At 36.4% G+C, this 21,793-nt stretch overlaps 1 protein-coding gene across 1 annotated transcript in view; it reads left to right on the forward strand.

The window, feature by feature from the left end:
- Window positions 1-8,719, forward strand: part of PDCD10 (programmed cell death 10) — a 42,104-nt gene extending 33,385 nt beyond the window's left edge. The window contains exons 6-8 of the mRNA XM_016215741.2: window positions 5,238-5,316; window positions 5,500-5,582; window positions 8,236-8,719. Of these exons, the coding sequence (XP_016071227.1) occupies window positions 5,238-5,316; window positions 5,500-5,582; window positions 8,236-8,317 (244 nt within the window). The 3' untranslated portion in view covers window positions 8,318-8,719. The remainder of the gene's footprint in view (window positions 1-5,237; window positions 5,317-5,499; window positions 5,583-8,235) is intronic.
- Window positions 8,720-21,793: the final 13,074 nt, after the last annotated feature.

Consider the following 21,793-nt stretch of genomic DNA (forward strand, 5'->3'; position numbering starts at 1 on the left):
GAAAGATTTAGTGGTTGCATCAAACATCGTGTCATTAAAGAACGTTGGGAGGCTCACTTGGAATAAATTTTAACATTCATTTCTCAGAAATAGTACTCTTTGTAATTTACATTCCAAAATGTTATTTTAGTTAGTTTGGGCACTTATTTTGAGTGATATAAAGGGAAGAATATGTCCCATTTTGGAAAATAATGGTTCTTGATGGGCACCCAACCCAGCTATCAAGGAGAGACCCTCTGCTTTTCAGTCTTCTGAGGAACAGAAAGTGTGATAAAGGCTTCATTGACTAGCCAAAATCTGTGCAGTGGGACAAACCCTAAGGTAAATATTTTACCATTATTGAGAAGCCCCAACTTTCTTTAACTATTTTTAATATGTGAAGAAGGAAGACAATCAACTGTTCATGGATTTTTATTTTTAGGTTGGTATAAAGTAAACATGTTTGGCCCATAAAAGGATAAATTGTCCGTGATCTCAAACGGAGTTGTTTAAACAACATTTCTACATTTTTCTAGTAATTAAGTTTAAAATTGTTTTGTTGATCTGTACTACATTTTTATGAAGATTTGACATTTTCGGAATAGTATTTCAGCAAATTTTGCTTCAGGTCATTGAAGTAAAGGTTTATAGAATCAATGTCATCTTAATAATAATATTAATCACTTATATAGAACTTACATGCTAAGCACTTTTTTAAGCACTTTATATACATATTAACTTATTACAAAGGAAAGGAAATTGAGGCATCAGAAATGAAGTAACTTTCCCAAGTTCACAGAGCTAGCTGGGTAGTTTGTAGAGCCTGGTATGAAGCCAAGTAGACTGACTCCAGGGTTTTCTCTGCTACTTCCTACCATAGATTCATAATGTTGATTTAATTTGGTAATTGAATGAAAAGTTTCTGTTTGGAAGAAGTGTGACAAAGGCCATCTTTTATAGAATGCCAGTAGGGAAGAGGGAGAACAGTATTGTGGTTACAGCTAGGGTAGAAATGATTGGTCCAGAGCCCTCATCCTTCTACTTTAACTCCTTCTCTTGCCCCTAGGGAGTCCTGAAGCCTCTGTGCTAAACCCAGTCTGGCTCTAGAGAGATACAGTTTGAAAACCACTGTATTAACAGCCACATTTTAATCATAAGGATGTTGAGGTCAAGAGCCTAAGACTTGTCCACAGTCATTGACAGAGACTGAATTAGGGCCTTGTCTCTCATTTTTGAGACAATAGTAATATTTCAGTTCTGTTTTCTGGAGTGTACTCTGCACAACTGAATTAAGATAATTGGCAGTTACAATTTATTTTTAAACGTTTCGGGATAATTTGTCATGGAAAGTTTGTTGATAATATGGTATTTCTGAGCCTAAAATTCAGTGATGTATAAATTAGCATACATAGCTAAAGGTGTAATTATCTGTGTTACTGATATAGATAGATAGATAGATGATAGAGGATAGATAGATATATTTTAATATATAATGTTACAACTGTTAAATTATTTAACAAAATAGTAGCTAAAATTTTACCAAAATAAAAAGTGGTTTATCCTTTAGGTTCACGTATTGTGCAGTTACTATTTTTCTTAAAAACATTTTACTTTCTCATATTAAGGTAGGTATGCCTTCTATTCATTTATTTTAGCAATATTTTTCAATGATTATGTATCAAATACCTAACTATATCAAGTACTATTCATGATGTTATAGGTTATATTAGCGTAAAAAAAACATTCCTGCCGGCTAACAAATATCCGGGTATTTTTGTATGTGTTAGCAGACCTAGGTTTGAATCTCCATTCCAGTATTTAGCTGTGTGACCTTGGATAAGGTGCTTAGCTTCTGTAATTCTAGTTTCTACCTGTGAAGATGAGGGTAATAGTTGTGAGAATGGAAATAAATGATGTACACAAAGTGCGTAGCACAGAACCTAGCATTCACTCATAGCACATACTAGCATTGTGAAGTAAGGTTTGTTTTTTTCAATTTCTCTCTGTGGAGTTGATTAGGAAAAATGATCCAGCAAACAAATATTTTAAAGTACTTTTGATTAATGAATGTTTCTGTTTGATTACATTTGAGCTTATGCAAATATTTTGTAAAATTAATTCATGGGATTTTTTTCTAAGTCTGGCACATTCCAATTAATGGATGACTAGTAGAGACTTGTGATTCAATAGACCATAAAGCTATGCATTTATCTACTTACTCATTATAATCTACATTTGCATATTCATAAGCAAAATTTTGCCTGAGTTTGGTTGGTTTCCATGATGGCTTCAAAATAGCTTTTCCAGAGCTGCTTATTCTAGAGCAAACTAAACATATAGCATAGGAATTTCCTTCCCTTAGAGTGTTTGCTAACAGTGATACAGTTAGAAGCTCTGCTATTCTATGCAATTTTTTGATAGGATGTGTGTTTATATTTCATCTGATGCCTGTTGTCCTTTCAGTATATATGTTTTCCCAAAGTTTCCCTACTAAATAGCTGCAGTTTGCTAAAATTCATTCCTATTATATCCATACTCTTTGTCCCTTACCACAGAAACCATTAACTCCAGCATATAATTGTATTGTTGTTTTTTTACCTTCAAAACCTTTTTTACCTTTTCCCTAGTTCTTAATCTATTTAAGTATTGTGTGTGTGTGTGTGTGTGCATGCTGGCGCATGCTGCTATTTTCTCCCATAGGAACCAAACCCTCAGGTATTCACTAATATAATTTATCTTCCTTGGTGCCATAAATGAAAATGTTGTTCTACGTACATACAGATGACATACTATTTGACATAAATTGATGTAGATTGTTTTAGAGAAAGCCAAGCCTAAGGATAAACAGCCTTGGCCTTTATAAAGCTCTATGGCAAATAATGGATTGATCAAACCTTACTCTACGTTCTGGGTTCCCATACTGTGGTTTCCAAACCAGGTTAATCAGCAGAATCACTTGGGGAGCTTTTTTTTTCTTTTTCTTTTAAAGCACAGACAAATTCCCAATATTCATTATAGGATGGAATACTGTCCACTACTAAACCCTTTTCTTCCCTGCCACTGCTACCGCCTTTTGTTTTTGCTCCCAGGTGAGTGAGTGAGCGAGCAACCAGTTTCAGAACTGCTCTTTTGACCTATGGAATCCAGTCATTATCACTATATATGGAACATATGTTCATGTTGATGAGCATTGAATGCACATTTTAATCCTTTTTAGCATAATTTTAAAGTATACCACAAAGTATAGTTGTGTCTAAACAGCTCTCTCATCACTGTGTAACTTGCTCCATTATATTTTGTCTTAAATAGGCTCATTGTGGATTTAAAGAATCATCCATATTCAGAGATTTGACATTTTTTATTTGTTGAAATTGTAATTTTTGTTACATAATAGGATGGTCATGTGACACCTTTTTATTAAGCATAGGTGGACTTAAGCATCACAGCAATACAGAAAGATTCAACTTGCTTAAAACCACAAATGAAAGGAACAGTTGTATAACTTAAAACTGTTATTAGTAAACTAGAGGTAAAAAAAAAAAGTGCATAGATATCATGTCTGTGTAAAATTCTTTGTCTTATTTGAACATATGATGTTTCTACCTGAGGCTGATGTTTGAAACAGGATATATTAAGTAAATACTTACTGAAATGTTATTAATACTCTAGACTAGGTTAAAATAACTTTCTTCATACCAAAGTCCTGCCTACTTACAAGTTTTAGAATTTCCACATGTTTATGTACTAGAAATATGCTGTGAAACACACACATGCACACAGAAAGCTGGACAGTCTGCACACTGAGCTTTTTTTTTCTTTAATAAGCAAAGCTGAAATGTTACAGGTATGAAATAATTGAAATCTGACATTTATGATTAAAAAGTCAGTAATAAAAGGTTGTATTTGGGATGGTCTCAATGTATGTCTTACTAATTCATATCTTCACACTTGGATTGCATTTAAACAGCAAAAAGAAGAGATGTGAAAAAGAAGGCTTGCCTTAGAGAATCTGAGACTATTTGTAAATGCAGAATTAGGTTAAGTTCAGTTTGACCAAAAAAATTGCTGTAAGTTAGAACATAAAAATTGAAAAGAGAATAGATATAGAAGATAAGAAGAGTGTAGAAAAAATGGTGCATGGGTAGGAAGAATAGTGAAATGAGAATTATAGATTTCTTCTCTTTCTTTAGTTAGGGGAGAGAGGTATTGATGCATATATAGGGTGCCCCCCCAAAATGTATATACACTTTGAATGATTATAAAGTCAGTGTTTATTAACATACAGTTCATTTTCAAAATTTTTAAAAGAATATACAGAAATGAATAAATTTTTTTTGTCAACACCTATTTTCAAACTGATGACCTTTCTGGTCCAGGTATTGCTGGTACACAAAGCAGTGGAATCGCAAACATCAAGAATCATTTCATTCGATATTTGTGCACCTGAATTCATCTACTGTTCCTCATTCTGTACTGTAAACTTTATCTTTTATGTATCTCCATAAAAAATCTAGTGGATAAATTTTCTTTGTTCAAAGCTTAGTTTGGCTTCACCCATTATTTCAAATCAGTTAAACCTGAAAAGGAGTGAAAATTAAGTGAGTTATCTGCTGTTAAAGTGTATATACATTATTGGGGGGATACCCTGAAGGATGATTGCTGGAAAAATTAAGGTAGAAAAATACTCTGATATTGTCTCTCCCAGAAATTTAAATGTACTTTAAATACATAAATACAGGTTTGGAAGGGGAGGGGAGGTGGTCATTAGATAGAAGGTAAATGTTTCAAGAGAACTGTGTCTGAGGAGGAAATATTTTAAAGCAGACTATTAGATATATAACTGGAAGTGTTGGTAAATATGGCAATGAGTTACATGTAATAGCAAAATTTTATATGATTGCTTATGAGATAGCAAAAACAGAATATGGTAACTTGCATTCAGCTGTATTAGAGAAAGAAAAATTATAATTAGAAAAGATGAGAAGCAGAGGCATGTTCTTTTAAATTTAAGTAATGCTGAATGAAATGTTACTAATTCGGGAAAGTTAATGTGGAATGTTTGGTCAGCAGTGCAAGAGAAAAGTCAGGATCACAGAAGGGTACACACTGTAAAACCAGCCAGCCAAATGTTTGCACTTGATGTGATGTTTGTGGGTATGGTAATTAACAGTGTGAGTAGTAATTCTTAAAAATATATATACAAACTTCTTTTAGATATAACTGATTTTAAGAAGATTCTTTTTTTTCTTACCCAACAGGGATATAGCTAGTGCAATAAAAGAACTTCTTGATACGGTGAATAATGTCTTCAAGAAGTATCAGTACCAGAACCGCAGGGTAAGTTTACTAGAAGCCTTGCCACTGCCACCCCGGTGTTTGGTTTGCACCTAGTTATTTCATTGCATTGAGTACTAAGACAGTTTGATTACTGATAATAACCTCCTACCTTTGACTTTGGCTTTTGTGTTATTTCTTTTTTCTTATTTGGTGTTTTTTTCTTACTATTTTTGATGTCTGTAGGCACTTGAACACCAAAAGAAAGAATTTGTAAAGTACTCCAAAAGTTTCAGTGATACTCTGAAAACCTATTTTAAAGATGGCAAGTAAGTACTTTTACTTATCTTTCTTCTCTTTTAAAATAAAATATATAGTTTATATGATACTAAAACCATATAAATTCTTTTTACTATATTAACCCTCCTACTACTAAGGTAAACTGTTAACAATAAACAGTGAATGGTTGATAATCCAGCCATACCATTCTATAGCAGGGATGGCAGACTTTTCTTTGAAAAGGGCCAGATAGCAAATATTTTGACTTGGTGGGCATGTTGCAACTGCCTGCCTCACCTGTGCTGTTGTAATGCAAAAGCAGCCATAGGTGATATGGAAACAAGGAGCATTGTGGCCATGTTCTAATAAAAATTTATTTATAAACCCTGAAATTTCCATTTTGTGTAACTGTCACCTGTCACATAAGATTTTGATTTTACCATTTAAAAAACAAAAGTATTCTTAGTACACAGTCCATACAGAAACAAGGTGAGATTCAGCTTACTGGCCCAACTTTTTTAGTAGTGTCACAATACCCTGGAAGACTTGTTAAAGCACAAATTGCCTTGGGTCACAACCCCCAGAGTTTCTTATTGTCAATTATTGTCCAAGAATTTGCATTTATTTCTAAGAAGTTTTCAGATGATACTGATGCATAGGTCTCTTGAGAGCTGCTGCACTAAAATTAAAACAAGGGTTCTCTATCCTTTTTGCACATTAGGTTCTCTTAGGTTCATATTTTCCCTGTGCATTGGCTCCACCCACCTTCAGAAATTCTGACTCAGTTGCCTTGGAGTTGGGCCAGGATTTAGGCTTGTTTTTTTGCAAGTGTGCTGCAAAGGTGGTAATCCATTGCCCTGGCAAGAGAGACACTTTCATAGGAAGTATACTAAAAAGGTGAATTAGTTACTATTTTTTAATTTGTATACAGTTGGCTGTTGAACACTCCAGAACACCAAAATTTTTATGTTTTTTTGCATAATATATATAGGTATATATAATGTGTATAAGCTAATGCAGAGGCCGTTCTGCAGCATCATACCTTATAGAGAATTTTTTGTATCAAGTAGAATTCAGGAAACTTTGTCGTCAAAACCATTTTTCTAACAGTGTTTAAAGTCAGAAAAATAAAGTGATTATTTCAGTTATAATTGGCAGGGACCTCTAATATGCTGTCTCACCATAGACGTTTTAAGGTCACTATATCCATGTCAAATTATTACGGTATTATTGTAATAGTATTTAAAAATAATAAAATAATACATTAGAATGGTCTATTGATTTTTAAAGCTATTTTTATAGTTCAAATAAGTAAAAATATTTATATTATAAATCAAAGATGCTGAGCTAAAGTATTAATGGTTTTTAGTTGTTCCATACCACTATTCAGATTGTCTCGGGGAAATGCTTCTTCATGATTTAGTTTAATAAGCTGGCAGGTGTGTTCTGAAAATACACTTGCATCTGTTTTTCCTTGATCTCCTCTGCCAAGGCCAAAAAACCAAAAAAACACTTTAAGAGAATAATTTACATGTTGGGATCATTATTTCCAATTCTAACTCATTAAGGACTGTCATGGAATAAGTATATTGACTGTCATGGAATAAGTATATTGAAAGGTAGAGATTCATTTAGAGCCTAATTTTCGTTGATCTGAAATTATTTACTTGCATTCCTGTTTGCAGTTAGGATACTTGGGTTCAGCATTTAAAAATCCCAATGCCTTGGCCCCAAAGTTATTTTTAACAGTTCAAACAGGCATATGGATTATTCAGGTTTCCTGTCACTGCTTTTTCTCCATTCAGCAGCTTTAAATTACAATTATTTATGTATGAATAATGTACCACCAATTTTGTACCTGTTTCCTCAAACTGAAAGTTATTACTACAGCCTGATCTTTGAGTTATCTTTCAATAGGGGGATGAATTTGCATTGATTAAACTAATTCTTCAGGTCCCTCTTTTTTGAGAAACGCCTAGGAAGAAGATAAAATCTTTAGCTGTGCAATGAAGAAACTGACAAGGCCACACAATAGCACTAAGAGCATCAGCTCTGTCCTCTAGTCTCATGAAGATGGGCAGATAGCAAATGTGGAACAGCACAACATAATTTTTAAGAACATATTTTGATATATTGTCAGCTTCAAAAATTGAAACTGCATGATTATTTTGTTTTAAAAGTAGATTAATTTTAAAAGCAGTTCAGAATTCTCAGATTTGTTTTGAAAGACGGTAAGAGAGATTGAGATGGATTATATTTGAAAGTAATTAGGTTTTTCTTAAATATTTATAATGCCCATTGACATATAGATTTTGAGATTGATTATAATGCTTCTGTAGGTTTTAATTTGGTAACTTCTACAAAACCACAGCTGGAGACTGCATTTGAATCAGTTATTTGTTGGACCTATGAATGAATCCTGGTGGTTCACGCTCCACCTATCATTAGTCACCCACCAACCCTTACATGCCAACCGGAACCACTAGGGGGCAGTAATTCCTAGATAGTTTCAAATGATTGAGGACCATTCAATTCCAATCTGGAATAAAAGGTAAAGTTAGGATACTCAGTACTTCCTCGCCTTTTTTTTTTCTAAATTGATTTAATTGCTACTGTTAGTAGATAGAATTAGTATAAATACTTTTAAAGAATGAATTTTTTTGGATAAAATTAATGCTTGTTCTTTTTTTTCTCTTTGAACAGGGCAATAAATGTGTTCATGAGTGCCAACCGACTAATTCATCAAACCAACTTGATACTTCAGACCTTCAAAACTGTGGCCTGAAAGTTGTATATGTTAAGAGATGTACTTCTCAGTGGCAGTATCGTACTGCCTTTATCTGTAAATTTTAAAGTTTGACTGTATAAATTATCAGTCCCTCCTGAAGGGATCTAATCCAGGATGTTGAATGGGATTATTGCCATCTTACACCATATTTTTGTAAAATGTAGCTTAATCATAATCTCACACTGAAGATTTTGCATCACTTTTGCTATTATCATTCTTTTAAGAATTATAAGCCAAAAGAATTTACGCCTTAATGTGTCATTATATAACATTCCTTAAAAGAATTGTAAATATTGGTGTTTGTTTCTGACATTTTAACTTGAAAGCGATATGCTGCAAGATAATGTATTTAACAATATTTGGTGGCAAATATTCAATAAATAGTTTACATCTGTTAAACATTTCTTTACTTGAAAAAAATGGCTATATATATATATAATTATATATATATATATAAAATCGGAATACCAAGACTACTTGGGTTAATGTCTAAAGAACTTCTGATGGGAGTTTATTCGCAGTTTATCAGATAATAAAGCAGCAAGAATTTTTATTTTTTTTGTCCTAATCACTCTGGGCAAAAAGTAGTCAATGGAAATATTTTTTTAGTTATGTATGGGGTACTGACTATTTTTCCAGCCTGTTTTAAGAGACATATGAGATAGGTGGCAATTTATAGTGTCTTCACACTATAATGCCACTTTCTGAACTCTGACAATGTAAAATTAAGTCTTTCTTGTGTGCTAGGCCCTAATAAACTTTGCACCTTTCCCCCACAATAGCCACAACTAATAGTAATTTGAAGCTGTACCAGTGCTAGTTGGTTTGAGATTGTCATGAGTGTTAATAATACTATATACTCTTTTTAAATATATATAGTTTTGTTTCACCATAGGGAAGTTTTAAGGGAATTATGTATCAAATATTCATGTTAATAAGCATTTTCATTTTTCAGTTATGAAATAAAGGAAAAAATAGAATTTGTTTATTTTTTATAAAGATTTTAAATGTTAAACTAAATTTCTGTTGACAATATCATTTTTGATGCTATAATGAATTTATTTTTAAAACTTTTCTTCATTTTAAAAAATATTTTAACAAGAATTACTGTCATTGGGAATAAAAAAGGAATGAATTGTCCTCTAGATGTAAAAAGAAAATATGTGGAAAGAAGCAGAACAGTAGACTACTGGATGAAATCTCATAATTTATGGACATTTTACTGAACTGATGTTTTTTTTCTTTCAAGATACATAGCCACTAAAACAAATAGAATTGGTGATCTTAGTAATATTTATTCTTGACAAACTATTATTTACTCTTAGAAGTAGATGGATGGTCTTTTGCAAAATAGACATGAGTTTATGAAAACAAACGTAATTTTTTTTGGAGCAGCAGACTTTTCTAACATAAACCAGTGCTTCCGCCTGTTGTTTTTACCTCCTTAACAGAACACGTGAGCTGCCAGCCGTGCCACAACTCATCTGTTTTCATAAGCCGCCTTCTGTCTTTTTAACCCACTATCCAATATCTCTGGCTTTGGTTTTCATGAAATTTACCTCCAGAAAGGACACTTATTCTCAGGATAATTCTGTTTCTTTCTTAATTCTGGTGGGGCTGAATTGGGATCAGTGAGGAAAGGGCTAATGTGGCCCCAGTCAGATACATCTCCAGAGAACAGAAAGGTGGCTCCCAAGGAAAGGAAGGCAGGGAGACACTGTCGAGCACCTTCTCTGTGTGAAGAACTGTTCTGGGTACATTAATTATCTTAATAGTCCTGTGATTTAGTTGTCTGCCTTGCAATTGAGGAAACTAAGAGAGCTTAGGTTACAAGAGCTGGTAACAGCTAGAGCCAGGGTTTGAATTTGGCGTTTGTCTCCAGACCATGCTCTTTCCAACAAACTACTTCATCCGTTGCCAGAAATGGACCTTGTTTAGAATTCCGGTTCCCTAACACAACCTGGCAGGCTCTCCTGGGCCACAGGGAAGTGAGAGAAAATAGTGCAATGTGATAAGTCTTTTTCATAAATCCAAACTTTAAAGGGTCACTTTTTACTTGGTGATAATGGCTATTTTTTTGGATGTTTAAAATGCTGCCACCTCACACTTTCTTTAAATGATACAGTCGTAGATGGTAGTTGTGTTTTTTTTTAATGATTGCATTTTAATAACCTTATCAGGTAAAACATGAGATTGGCAACTCAATTCAGTCCCTCCTAAATTTTTTTAACTTTATGGAAATGATTTTATTTTTTTAAATATATATATGTGTCTGTGTGTGTATATATATAATTTCGTTTTTTCCTTCACCATTTATCCCCTCTATGCCCTCCTCCACCTCCACCTGGAAATGATTTTAAATTTACAGAAAATTGGCAAAAATAAGAATAGTACAAAGAACATCTATACATCTTTTACCCAGATTCACCTATTACTGAGATTTTAGCATTTTCGTTTTAACTTTTGCTTGTTTATTTGCCCTCCCTGAGGTGGTCTTGGCTCCAGATCATTTCTGTGGCCCCCTTTGTCTTTTCCAGAGTTTACGTAACATACAGTCTTCGGTCTCCTGTCGCCCCCTTTTTAATAGCATGTCCTTCATTTTGGGTTTCCTCATTAGACTCAGGTTATGCATTCTTAGGTTACTACATTGGTGATGCTGTGTCGTCATGTGTCACACCTGGAGGCCTACAGTGACCATCAGCTCCTCACTGCTGGTGGTAATTTTGTTCACCAACCAGGTCAGGGTTTGTTCAGTTACTCCAATGGAGATTTACTGATTTTACCTTGCATGTAGAGAGCAAGCTGTGGGAGACTCTTTAAATCCAGGCTAGCTTTTCCCCCTGGATTTAGCATCCATTGATTCTTCCTCTTTATTTTGATAGTTGCAAAATGGTGATTTCCCAGTTACAGCATCTCTTCCTCGCGCGCCAGTTAGCACGCAGCATTCTGCTGTAAGCAGGAACACTCCTTTCTTCATCCATAGCTGTCCACGAGAATTTTTATGTTAACTATTGTTCTGGATTCCTGGTTTTCTATCTTTTCAACTGCTTGCATTTCATTACTTACTTCGGTGCTTAAATTGTCTTAGATCTGGCCAGTAGGAGCTTCTGGCTCCTATTTCCTTGTGGCATCTGCAATCTTTTTTTTTTTTTTTTAGCACATTATCTTAAATAAAAGATGTTCCCAGATCTGGAACCTGGCTGCTGTGTGTGCTCATCTTTACTAGGTGTTTTCCTGCTGCTAGGCCTATTCAGCAACAGAACTAGGAAATGTGCGTATACACACAAATGCGCGTATTCACATTTTATACGTGCTCATGCCCACATTTGATTCACACTAATATCTCCAGTTCCAGTCCAGCCTCAGGGTTCTTTCTTGCCTTCCCCATTTCATATTTCTTTGTCCCCTTTTCCTCAGAATCCTGACTCCCAAAAAAGTCAGTTTATTCACTTGTTCAATCCTATAATCTAAAATAGTTTTTCCTGCTTTTGCCCATATCGCTGTAAAAAACACACACTTAAAAGCCTGCAAAATTATTTGTATTCTCTCCCTGCCTGTACCCTGCCTGAGACTAAGGGTATATAATTACAGTCTGTGTTCATAAATTACTTCGATTCATTCTTTTTTTCTCTTTCACTGTGATTACTTGTTTGAAATAAATTGGGTTCATTTGTTTCAGTTTTCTTCCAAGTGTAAGGTCCTCCCCACCTCCACTTCCCATCCTTGGTTTAATTTTCTTTTAAAGTATAGGACATTAACATGCTTCTAAAAGTCAGAACTATACAAAAAGGTGTCAGAGAAGTGTCACTCATGTCTCTTCGGCCCCATCTCCCCCACCCCCACCCCCTTTAAGTACCCAACTTCAGTGTTTTTCCCCATGTTTCATTATATAAGAAAAGTAGTAAATGTGTTTTCTTATTTCCCCTCTTTCTTACACAAAGGGTAGCACACATGTGGGGAGAGCAATCTTGGTTCGTCCAGGACTGAGAACTTTCTTGGGACACAGAACTTTCAGTTAAAGCTAAAACTGGATGTGTCAGGCAAACTGGGAGGGTTGGTCATTTTATATACATGCTCTTTTAAAAAAAAAAACTATTGGTGTGTAATTTACATCCCATAAAATTCACATATATGTCCTTTTAAAAAAAATTCAAGGTATTTAATGTCACAGAATTCACCCATTTTAAGAGTTGTGCAACCTGACCACAACAATCCAGTTTTAGAACATTTTCTTCATTCTAAGAAAATTCCTCACGCCTGGTTACAGCTAAACCTTGGTCCCAGCTCACCCCGGTCCTCGCCAGTTCCAGGCAACCAGCAGCTACTTTCTTCTACAGGCTTTTCTGGGCATTTCCTATAAATAGAAACAGACAGTGTTATCTTTTGAGTCTGGCCTCTTTTACTTAGTACACTGTGCTCGAAGCCCATCCATGTCAGCATTTCCATCAGTATTATTGCTGACTAGTGCTCCATTGTTTGAATGATGCATGTTTTATTACTCATTTAATAGTTGGTGGACATTTGCATTGTTTCCTTTTTGGCTGTGATGCATCAGGCTGCAGTGAACATCACCTGAAAGTCTTTATGTGGACATGGTGTTCTTTTCTATCGAGTGGAATAGTTGGATTGTTTGAATAACTTATATTTAACTTTTTAAGAAACTGTCAAACTGCTTTCCAAGTAGCTCTACCATTTTACATTCCCACCAGCCATGTGTGAGGGGTCTTGCTTCTCCATACCCTCACCAACATTCTTGATGACTTTTTATAGACATTCTTGTAGATACAAAGCGGTACCTCATGGATTAAATTTGCAGTTCCCTAAAGATAAATGAAGTTGAGCACCTTTTCGTGTGCTTATTAACTGTTTCACATACAGAATTCATAGAGATCTTTAGCATTCTTTATTTTTTTGTAGATAGCTTAACATTCCATGGTGTGTAGATACTATATTTTATCTTATCAATCCACTATACTTGGGCATTTAGGTGTTCTGTATCTTGCAAAATTACAAATACTATTACAATGAATTACCTTACATAAGCATTTCTGTTTAAAGGTATACCTTCAGAGTAACTTCCAAAAGCAGTATGCATAGGCATGTGTAGTTTCATTAGATCGCCAAATTCCTTTCCATAAAAGTTGTGGCAATTTGGATTCCACCAGGAATGTGAGACTATTTTCCCAAAGCTTCACTAACAATATATTGTCAAGCTTTTGAGTTTTTGCCAGTCTGATGGGTGAGAAATGGTATCTCATTGCAGCTTTAATTTGCATTTCTCCTTTAAGTGAAGTTAAAAATCTTTCATATTTAAGGACCATTTTATGTCTTTTTGTGATTTTGATTTTGCTATAGTTTTTATCATACAAACTTCTAAAATTTTTATGTAGATAAATTTATCAATTCCTTTATGAAACCATCAGGGCTTAGTGCTTTTTTGTTATCAAAAAAAGTTTCCTTGATAACTTTCTTTTATGTGTTGGTTCTTTAAACTTCGTGCAGGAGTCATTTTGCTAAACCATTTTTCTAAGAAACTATCCATATCCTCTAGGTATTCAGATGTATTTCCATTGAAGTGAGTGAAATAATATTCTATGTTTAAAATTTTTTTCTCTAATTGGCTATTTCTCTATTGTTACCTCTTATTCTGTATATATGCACTTTCTCCCCTTTATTAAACTAGCACATCCTTTGTCGACATTTTTGTTTTTACAGGATTTTTATTCATTAATTTGATGTATTTCTGTTCTCTACCTCTTTAATTTCAATTTGTTAATTTCTGTTCTTGTATTTATTATTTTCTTCCTTGGGCTTTCTTTTGTTTTACTTTTTGTCCTAGACTCTTTCAGATGGGAATATAATTAATCTTCATTATTTATCGATATAGGTGTTTAGTGCTATGCAATTTTCTCTAAGCACTGCTTAGAATGTATTCCACAGAAGTATTTATCATTATTTTCAGAAATTCTGTAATTTTTGTTTATTTTTTATTTTGCCCTGGAGTTAAGTTTATTAGAATATCTCTAATTTCCAAATGGAAGAACCTTTTTGTTTGCATTATTAATTTCTATTTTTATTGCATTATAATTAGCAAGTAGTTTGTAATAACTTTATAGTACCCGCTGATTCTTTCTATGTGCAATAATATATAGTCAGGTTTTTGCATGTCTGTGTAAATGTTTCATGCATACTTGAGAAGGTTGTATATTCTCTTATTAGGATATAGTATTCAATATAAATACATAACATATATCTTTAGCTTTTTTTCTGCTGTTCACTGGCCCTGTGTTGCACTGTTTGTGAAAGTGTCTATTAGTAGTGTGTTTCTATGTTTCTCCTGGCCTCTCTTGTAGTATTTGTTTTGTTTAGGTGGTTGATGTGTTATTTGTTGTATAGATATTCATACCTGTTACATCCTAAATGTGAAATGTGGATTTTAACATTATAAAGCGCCCTTTTTTGTCTAAGTTAATGCTTTTTGAAGTTTGTCTTTTCACCTTGAGTTAAACCCATTCACATTTATTGAGATGACTGTTATGTTTGGGCTTAATTCTGTTATATTATTTGTTATAATTTCTATGTGTGTATTTTTTCTTTTTGGTGTGCCCACTTTAAAAAAAAAATCCTTTTGGTATTTAAGAAAGTTTGTACTTTTAACCTTGTTGTGGCTTTAGATTAATAATTACAGGATTTTTAAATCGCCTTTTTTTCTTAAACTTGTCCTGTCTGGTATGCCAAGTGAAATCATGTTCTTCCACTCTCACCTATTACCTAAATGAGAGTACTTTTTCCCCCCTTACATTTCCCTTTTTCTCTTTCATCTCTCATTTTATTACCTTATCAAGACTTAGAGTATTTACACATTACATTTCAACCTCTGGTCCCACCGGTTTCAGTCTAAACTCGACAATTAAATATATGAATTGCTCCTAACTAGTATTTTTGCCTAAATTTTCTCAATCATTTAGGTTGGATGAAACTCATGCCCTAGTAGCTTCTATACTACACATTTATATAGTATTCTGAGTTCTTGGATGTTCAACATAATTTTCCTATAGTCTTGATACTTAAGGGTTATCTTGGTTGTATATATCATGCTTGGTTCACATTTTCTTAAGTTTCATGAAAATGTAGCTTTCCTGTTGCTTTGTACAGGGTGGGGCAAAAGTAGGCTTATGGTCCTTTCACGTACTCACAACTGTAAACCTACGTTCGCCGCACCCTTATGTTGTTTGGAGCAGCCCAATGTTAGCCTCACTCTCGCCTTTAAATTATTTTTTCTTTTTGCCTGGAAACCCTGGAGATTTTTTCCCCTGTTTTCAGAGTCCAGAAATTTTGTTAGGATACGTATCAGAATGGATGATTCCAGCTCAATTTCCTGCACTTTGATAGGCCTTTTCTGTGTGTGGCTTGAGGTCTTCCTGTATGTCTAGAAAGTTTTCTTGGGTTACAGTTTTAAGTGTTAATTCTGTCCATTGTTTTTGACCTTCTGAGACATCAGTTAACACGTTGGGTCCTCTTTGCCTGTCTTCTGTTTTAACCACTTTCTCTGACCTTTTCAACTTCATGCTTTTTTTAATTTTCACTTCTCCTGGTTGTTTTTTCCTGTTTTTCTTCAAGACTGTTAAATTTTTATCCAAATGTACTCTATCTGGCACCTTTGAATTTAATCTTGATTTTTGGTATAATTTCTTTTTTCTTTCCTGCATTCAATCAACTCTCATTTCTTCCTATTTTTGTGCTTTTCTGTTCTTAGCACTTCTGATTTAGGCTACTTTTTTCATATGTCATATGTTCACTTGAGCCTACTTTCTTTAGTTGGGATGTACAGTTATGGTTTTATTTAGTTCCTTTGGATATTTTTGGAAGGAGGGGATTTGCAGCAGCAGCCATGAATTGTGGTGGTGCTGGGGAAAGAAGCCCAGTGTGCCTTGCCTCTTTTTATTACTATCAGATACTTAAATCCCTTCTTATTTCCTTCTTTCCTCCCACTGCCTCCTCTTCTGGATACAGCCCTGACTCTTCCGTGTAACTAGTTCTATGAACTATGAAATAACCACTTAATTTTCAGAATCTTGGCCTTTACCGTTGCACTTTCTCTTTCTAGGGATGATTTCGCCTTTGCTTTCTCTACATCTTCTGTTCCTTCTCTGCTCCTTTTCACAGAATCTCCTAAACTCCTCCTTCCTTGCTGTTCTTACTCTCAGGCTGGCCAGCCGCAGGAGAGAAGTGTGAGCTCTGCTGGGATTTTTCTTCTCTACTTATAGGTGATTTGGAGGTTGTAGTGATCACTGTCTCCTAATACTGAAGGCACAAGTCATCTAAAGTTTAATTTACACTCCTTGTTGAAATTAATCATTTTATTTGGCCGGGTGCAGGGGGATATTAAGACTCAGCCAGCCACTGTTCGCCAAACCTGAAATTTCCTTTTTCAGTTTCTAAAATAATTCTGCTGGTTTGTGAAATCCAAAATTCCTAAAACCTATGGAATAAAAGACTGGGCTTTAGGGATACGTCATCACCCAGCCTTTTTCCTGGGAGGCCAGATCAGGAGAAAGCTGTTGGCTCCCCTCTGTCCTTTCAGTCCCCTCTCCCATAGGCAGCCCTGGTAGGAAATGAGCGCCGTTGCTCTTTCCCTGGTCGTGGCACTCTTGCTGCTCACCTGCAGGTTAACTTGGGATACACTCTTCTGTTCCAAGAAAGTTCTAAATGGCATATCCATGTTGGCTAAAATGGAATACTCCTGGGCTTCAAATTAAGAAATAATGTCTATTGAGTCCAGTGGTTATTTTGAGTCATCCAGTGGAATATGCAAAGTAACTGTGATAAGTGATGGCATAAATATAAATTTTTAGTAAAATCTAGTACTATTAATGATGCCTAAATTCACATATATTAGTCTACTTTGGCTGCTATAAGGAAATGCCATCAACCACATGCCATAAACAATAACAATTTATTTTCCCACAGGCCTAGAGGCTGGAAGTCTGAGGTCAGGGTGTCAGTACAGTCAGGTGCTGGTGAAGGCTCTCTTCCTGGCTTGTAGATGGCCACCTGCTCACTGTGTGCTCATATGGCGGAGAGAGAGAGGGGGAAGGGGGGAGAGATTGATTTTAGTATAAGGAATTGGTTCATGTAATTGTGGAAGCTGACATGTCTCAAGATCTGCAAGTTGAGTTGGCAAGCTGGAGACGCAGGAGGGCAATAATTTAGTTCCAGTCTGAGTCTGAAAGCCTGAGAACCAGGAGAGTCTGAGGGCAGGAAAGAAGCTAATATGCCAATTCAAAGACCATCAGGCAAGAAAGAATTTTCTCTTACTCAGGGTAGGGCCAACCTTTTTGTTCTAGTGAGGCCTTCCACTGATTGGATGAAGCCCACCTACATTACAGAGGTAGTCTGCTTTACTCAGTCTACGACTTAAATGTTAACCTCATCCAAAAATTCCTACTCAGAATAATGTTTGACCAATTATCTGGGAGTCCCCTCTCGCAGTCAAGCTGACCATCACAGACTGCGGGGAGGGAGTCTTGGACCTGTTGGTAAGACTTGGAAAGGAGATAACAGAACAGCCTAGAAGAACTAACAGTTTAAAAATCTGAATTTAGAATTTAATTCACATGTGAAACATTCCCTTGTCTTTGAAATGTGATAGTGACATCACTGATGAGGTCAGGCATTCCAATAATTTGGGTTCCAAATGTAAAATGATCTTAAGTTTTGAATTTGGCAAATCAATGGTGTATTTTGATGCCCCTCCCTCCCAAACTATAGCTTACCAACAAGTAGGCCTAAAGAAAGATGAAATCTAATTTATTTTAGCTGAAAAATAAATAGGACTCATAAATGATATCTGTTAAATAATTGTAATTGCCAATACAATTATTTAACAGAATGCCACCTTCTTCCTAAAACATGCACAGGAAAACATGGAGAGGCCAGAAGAGGAAAGGACAGCCAGCACAGTGCTTAAACTTAGGCACTCCATGAATATTGAAGGAATGGCCCATTAAACTACTTTTACAAAACAGTGAAATAACATTAAATGTATGTTAAGTGTAGAAAATCTTTAGAGAAGATTAAGAGAGGGTTAAGGGTGCTAAGTGAAAACAGGATTTTTTTTCTCCCTTGCAGAGCAACAGAGAAAGAATCAAGGAAGATAATGCTAACAGAAACGAGTGAACCTTCAGACATCTTAAGGAAGATCTAAGATAGATGCTAAAATTAATACTAACAAGGAGGGATAAAGCCCCTGGGAAAAAACACAAGAATGAAAAAATGAATTTGCATACTAGGCCTTTCAGCTACGAGAAATGAAATTAGGAGAAGGGAACTGTTGTTCTAGAGGATGAGTCTAAATAACGTTACCTTATAAATGTACTAAAATGTTTCATTTCACATGAAATATTAAGATACTTTTGAGTGTTTTGTAAAGACGCTAAATAAGAGCAAATAGTGCTTCAGAAAAGATTTCACCTGGGCACAATGCCTAAAAAGCTACAAAAATTACCAAGGACATTATTCTAAATGGAATTTGAAGAAAAAAAGAAATTATATACATTAAATTCCAAATGAGCTAAGATTTCTGTAGGGGGGTTGGGGGGATGGGAGTATATTGGTCTATTTCACCTACTTTTTTTGATTGGCATTTGTATTTGGCTTCTTTATAATGTTTATGTATTTTTCTTTTTTATTAAGCCTTTTCCAAAAATTGTTTTTGAGAGTATTTTTTTTATTTTGACAGTTTGACATTTATATTCCAAACAAAAGTGCCAAGCTTTTTCAAGCCTGTGTTACTAAGGTCTTTGAGAAAATGAACCCAGTCATTTGATACCACTGCAGGGAAATAGTTATCTTTCTGAGTCAAATCAGCTATCACACAGGTGTTCCATATTCCATTTTATTCTATAATTACCCTAGGGCGTCTGCTTGGCGAGTGTGGGTGGAAAGCCACTCTGCACAGCAGGGTACGCACTAACACCTTTCTTACCTGCCTCCTTCGGTGGAACCTGTACTCGGAAGCGCCAGGTCAGCCGCCTGGGCTTCCTCCAGGCGCCCCTCTTAAGGAAACTGCCTCACCCACGGTCTTTGCTGAAGGAGAACGACCTTGGCTGTTTCTGTGTGACCTTTCCCAGCTACACGGATTGGAACAGGGGTGGAAACCTATCCAAGGGCAAAAAATTGCTGGCGGATGGCCTTTGAGTTTGCCAGTTCATAATATGACTTGGCTCCATCGTGATGAGCCACTGCAGATTCTTGCTTCAGCTTCTAAACTAGATGATTCTGAAGATTGGTTGGCAGGCGGAGAGGAAGCTGAAAAGGCACAAGGAAGCTGTAACGCAGACGGGGCTTCCCTGAGCGACACCGGGAGGAAGCAGAGGATGGGGGAGGGAAAACTGATCCAGGGGTCAGTTGCCAGCTTGTAGTGAAAAAATAGTGTGAAGACAAAAGAACAGCTGGGAGGTTCTCAACGTACATTTAAATAAGAATCCAGTTGACTGCTGTTGAGATAAAATAATCCAGTTCCCAGCCCTGGTTGGGTTCCAGAATGACCTTCCTGTACTTTTTAGTAGTTCATCAAATTTGGTGGTGCTCTAATTCCTTACTTCTCCAGGAGTGCCCACCCCTCCTCCCTCCCTCCCTCCCTCCCTCCCTCCCTCCCTCCCTCCCTTCCTCCCTCCCTCCCTCCCTCCATCTCTCTCTTCCCCCATCTCCATCTCTCCCTCCCTCTTTTTAATAGCACTATATAACAAATCCTCATTACGTGGCTATCTGAGTGAGCTTGTTTTTATAACCAAAATAGCCTGGCCTACATTGCTTAATGGTAGTTTTTGGGTGGCTCTATTTGTGGAACATTAATAGTTAGGTATTCATTTATTTCCCTAGTGCCAAAATATTACATTTATTCTCTTAATTTCTCCATTTCCCCCAATATAGTTTGCCTCCCCTCCCCCCCCTTTTTTGGAGACAGTTCACCACTGAAATGAAGGTGGGCGGGGAGTGCAATCTAATTAGCAATGCTCTCCCTGCTGTCTGCACAATCACCAGCCACAGAATCCCCTGGCTGATCAGAAGTTCCTTATACTTTAGAAGAGGGGGATGCCTCCAGTTCTACCTATCACTGACTAATAAAAGGCAGTTATATGTTTTTAGGTTTATTTCCTTTTTTCTTTCCTGCTTAAGAGTGAAAACCGTACAAAACAGATACTTCCCAGGTAACAGGAAGGCACGAAGGAACAATAGTCCTCGCCTGTTCCTTTCCTCCTGTGTGTTCAAAACTACAAAAAGCACAGAAACACAGGAAAATGATGTCAGGCCCAGCTTTTCCATGACTAGTGGTCAGAATCCTGATCTGCGCTGATCCCCCATCTTGATCTCCTTCCTCCCGCCCCAAATATGAAACACGGAGAAAGCACCCCAACATACATAACCTCTTCTCGACTGGACACCCTCTTAGCTGGTTCCCAGAAACCTGGGTCTAACAATTACAAAACGGCACTTACTGCTAAACCTTGCATATTCTCTAGTATTTTCTAACAAGACAAATGTTACCATCTTCCTAATTGTGTGTATCTGTTAGGAAAAATTAGGCTGCACGTAACAAAACTCTCCTATTTAAATAAATAGGAATTTTTTTTTTAAACATAAGGAATCTAGAAAAAGGCAGTTGCTGATGTTGGTTAAGTGGCTCAAGCATTGACTTTCTGAGAATTTGCCGTCTTTCCCTCATTACTCCCGTCATGATGTCCACGTTCAGGGCAGGATGGAGAAAAGGGGAACTCCTGGCCTATTTTACCATATAAAACATAAGCTTTTCCAGGACCCACAAGCCTTGCACTTAGGGTTGTGTTGGCCGGAGTTGTGTCATGTGGCCGTTTCTGCCTGGAAGGGAGTCTGAGGAAAAAGCAGGCCACCTTGCCTGGTGTTGGACACAGTGTTCTACGTGAAACGCAGGCCTTGTTAGCAAAGGAGAGGCAGGGAGGAGATGCGGGCAGGAGACCCAAACTGCTTGCAAGGTGGCCAGAAGAAAAGATTAGCAGTTGGTTCACTCGCCTTTACGAGCCTCAGAAAGGTCAAGCATTTGACCTTGACACATTAACTCCAAGAATTATAAGGAGGCTGTGTATGCTGGACCTAAGGAAAAGGAGAGTCCCACCAAATGTGACAATGGTCCAAGCACCTGTACTTCCCTGTCGCAAATGAGCGTGGAGAAATGAATAACTGGTACTACGAGATGCGGGCTGCCCTGGAGAGTGGGCACAGTCATGGGCACCTGGGTGGGAGCAGCGGTGCTGTGACTCCCAGGTGAAAAGCTGAAGGGACCCCAGAGCCAAGGGTTTCCCTGAGCGAGGTTGTCCTACCCAGATGAGAGCCACAGGGCATCCGGGAATCTTCCATAAATGCACATCTCATCATGCTCCAGACTCTGCTTGAAAATTGCCTTAGCCTCAGTGCCCTCAGCATGCACGCCTGGCT

This window comes from Miniopterus natalensis, chromosome 6, assembly GCF_054644295.1.
Source record: "Miniopterus natalensis isolate mMinNat1 chromosome 6, mMinNat1.hap1, whole genome shotgun sequence".
Taxonomy (NCBI): Eukaryota; Metazoa; Chordata; class Mammalia; order Chiroptera; family Miniopteridae; genus Miniopterus; species Miniopterus natalensis.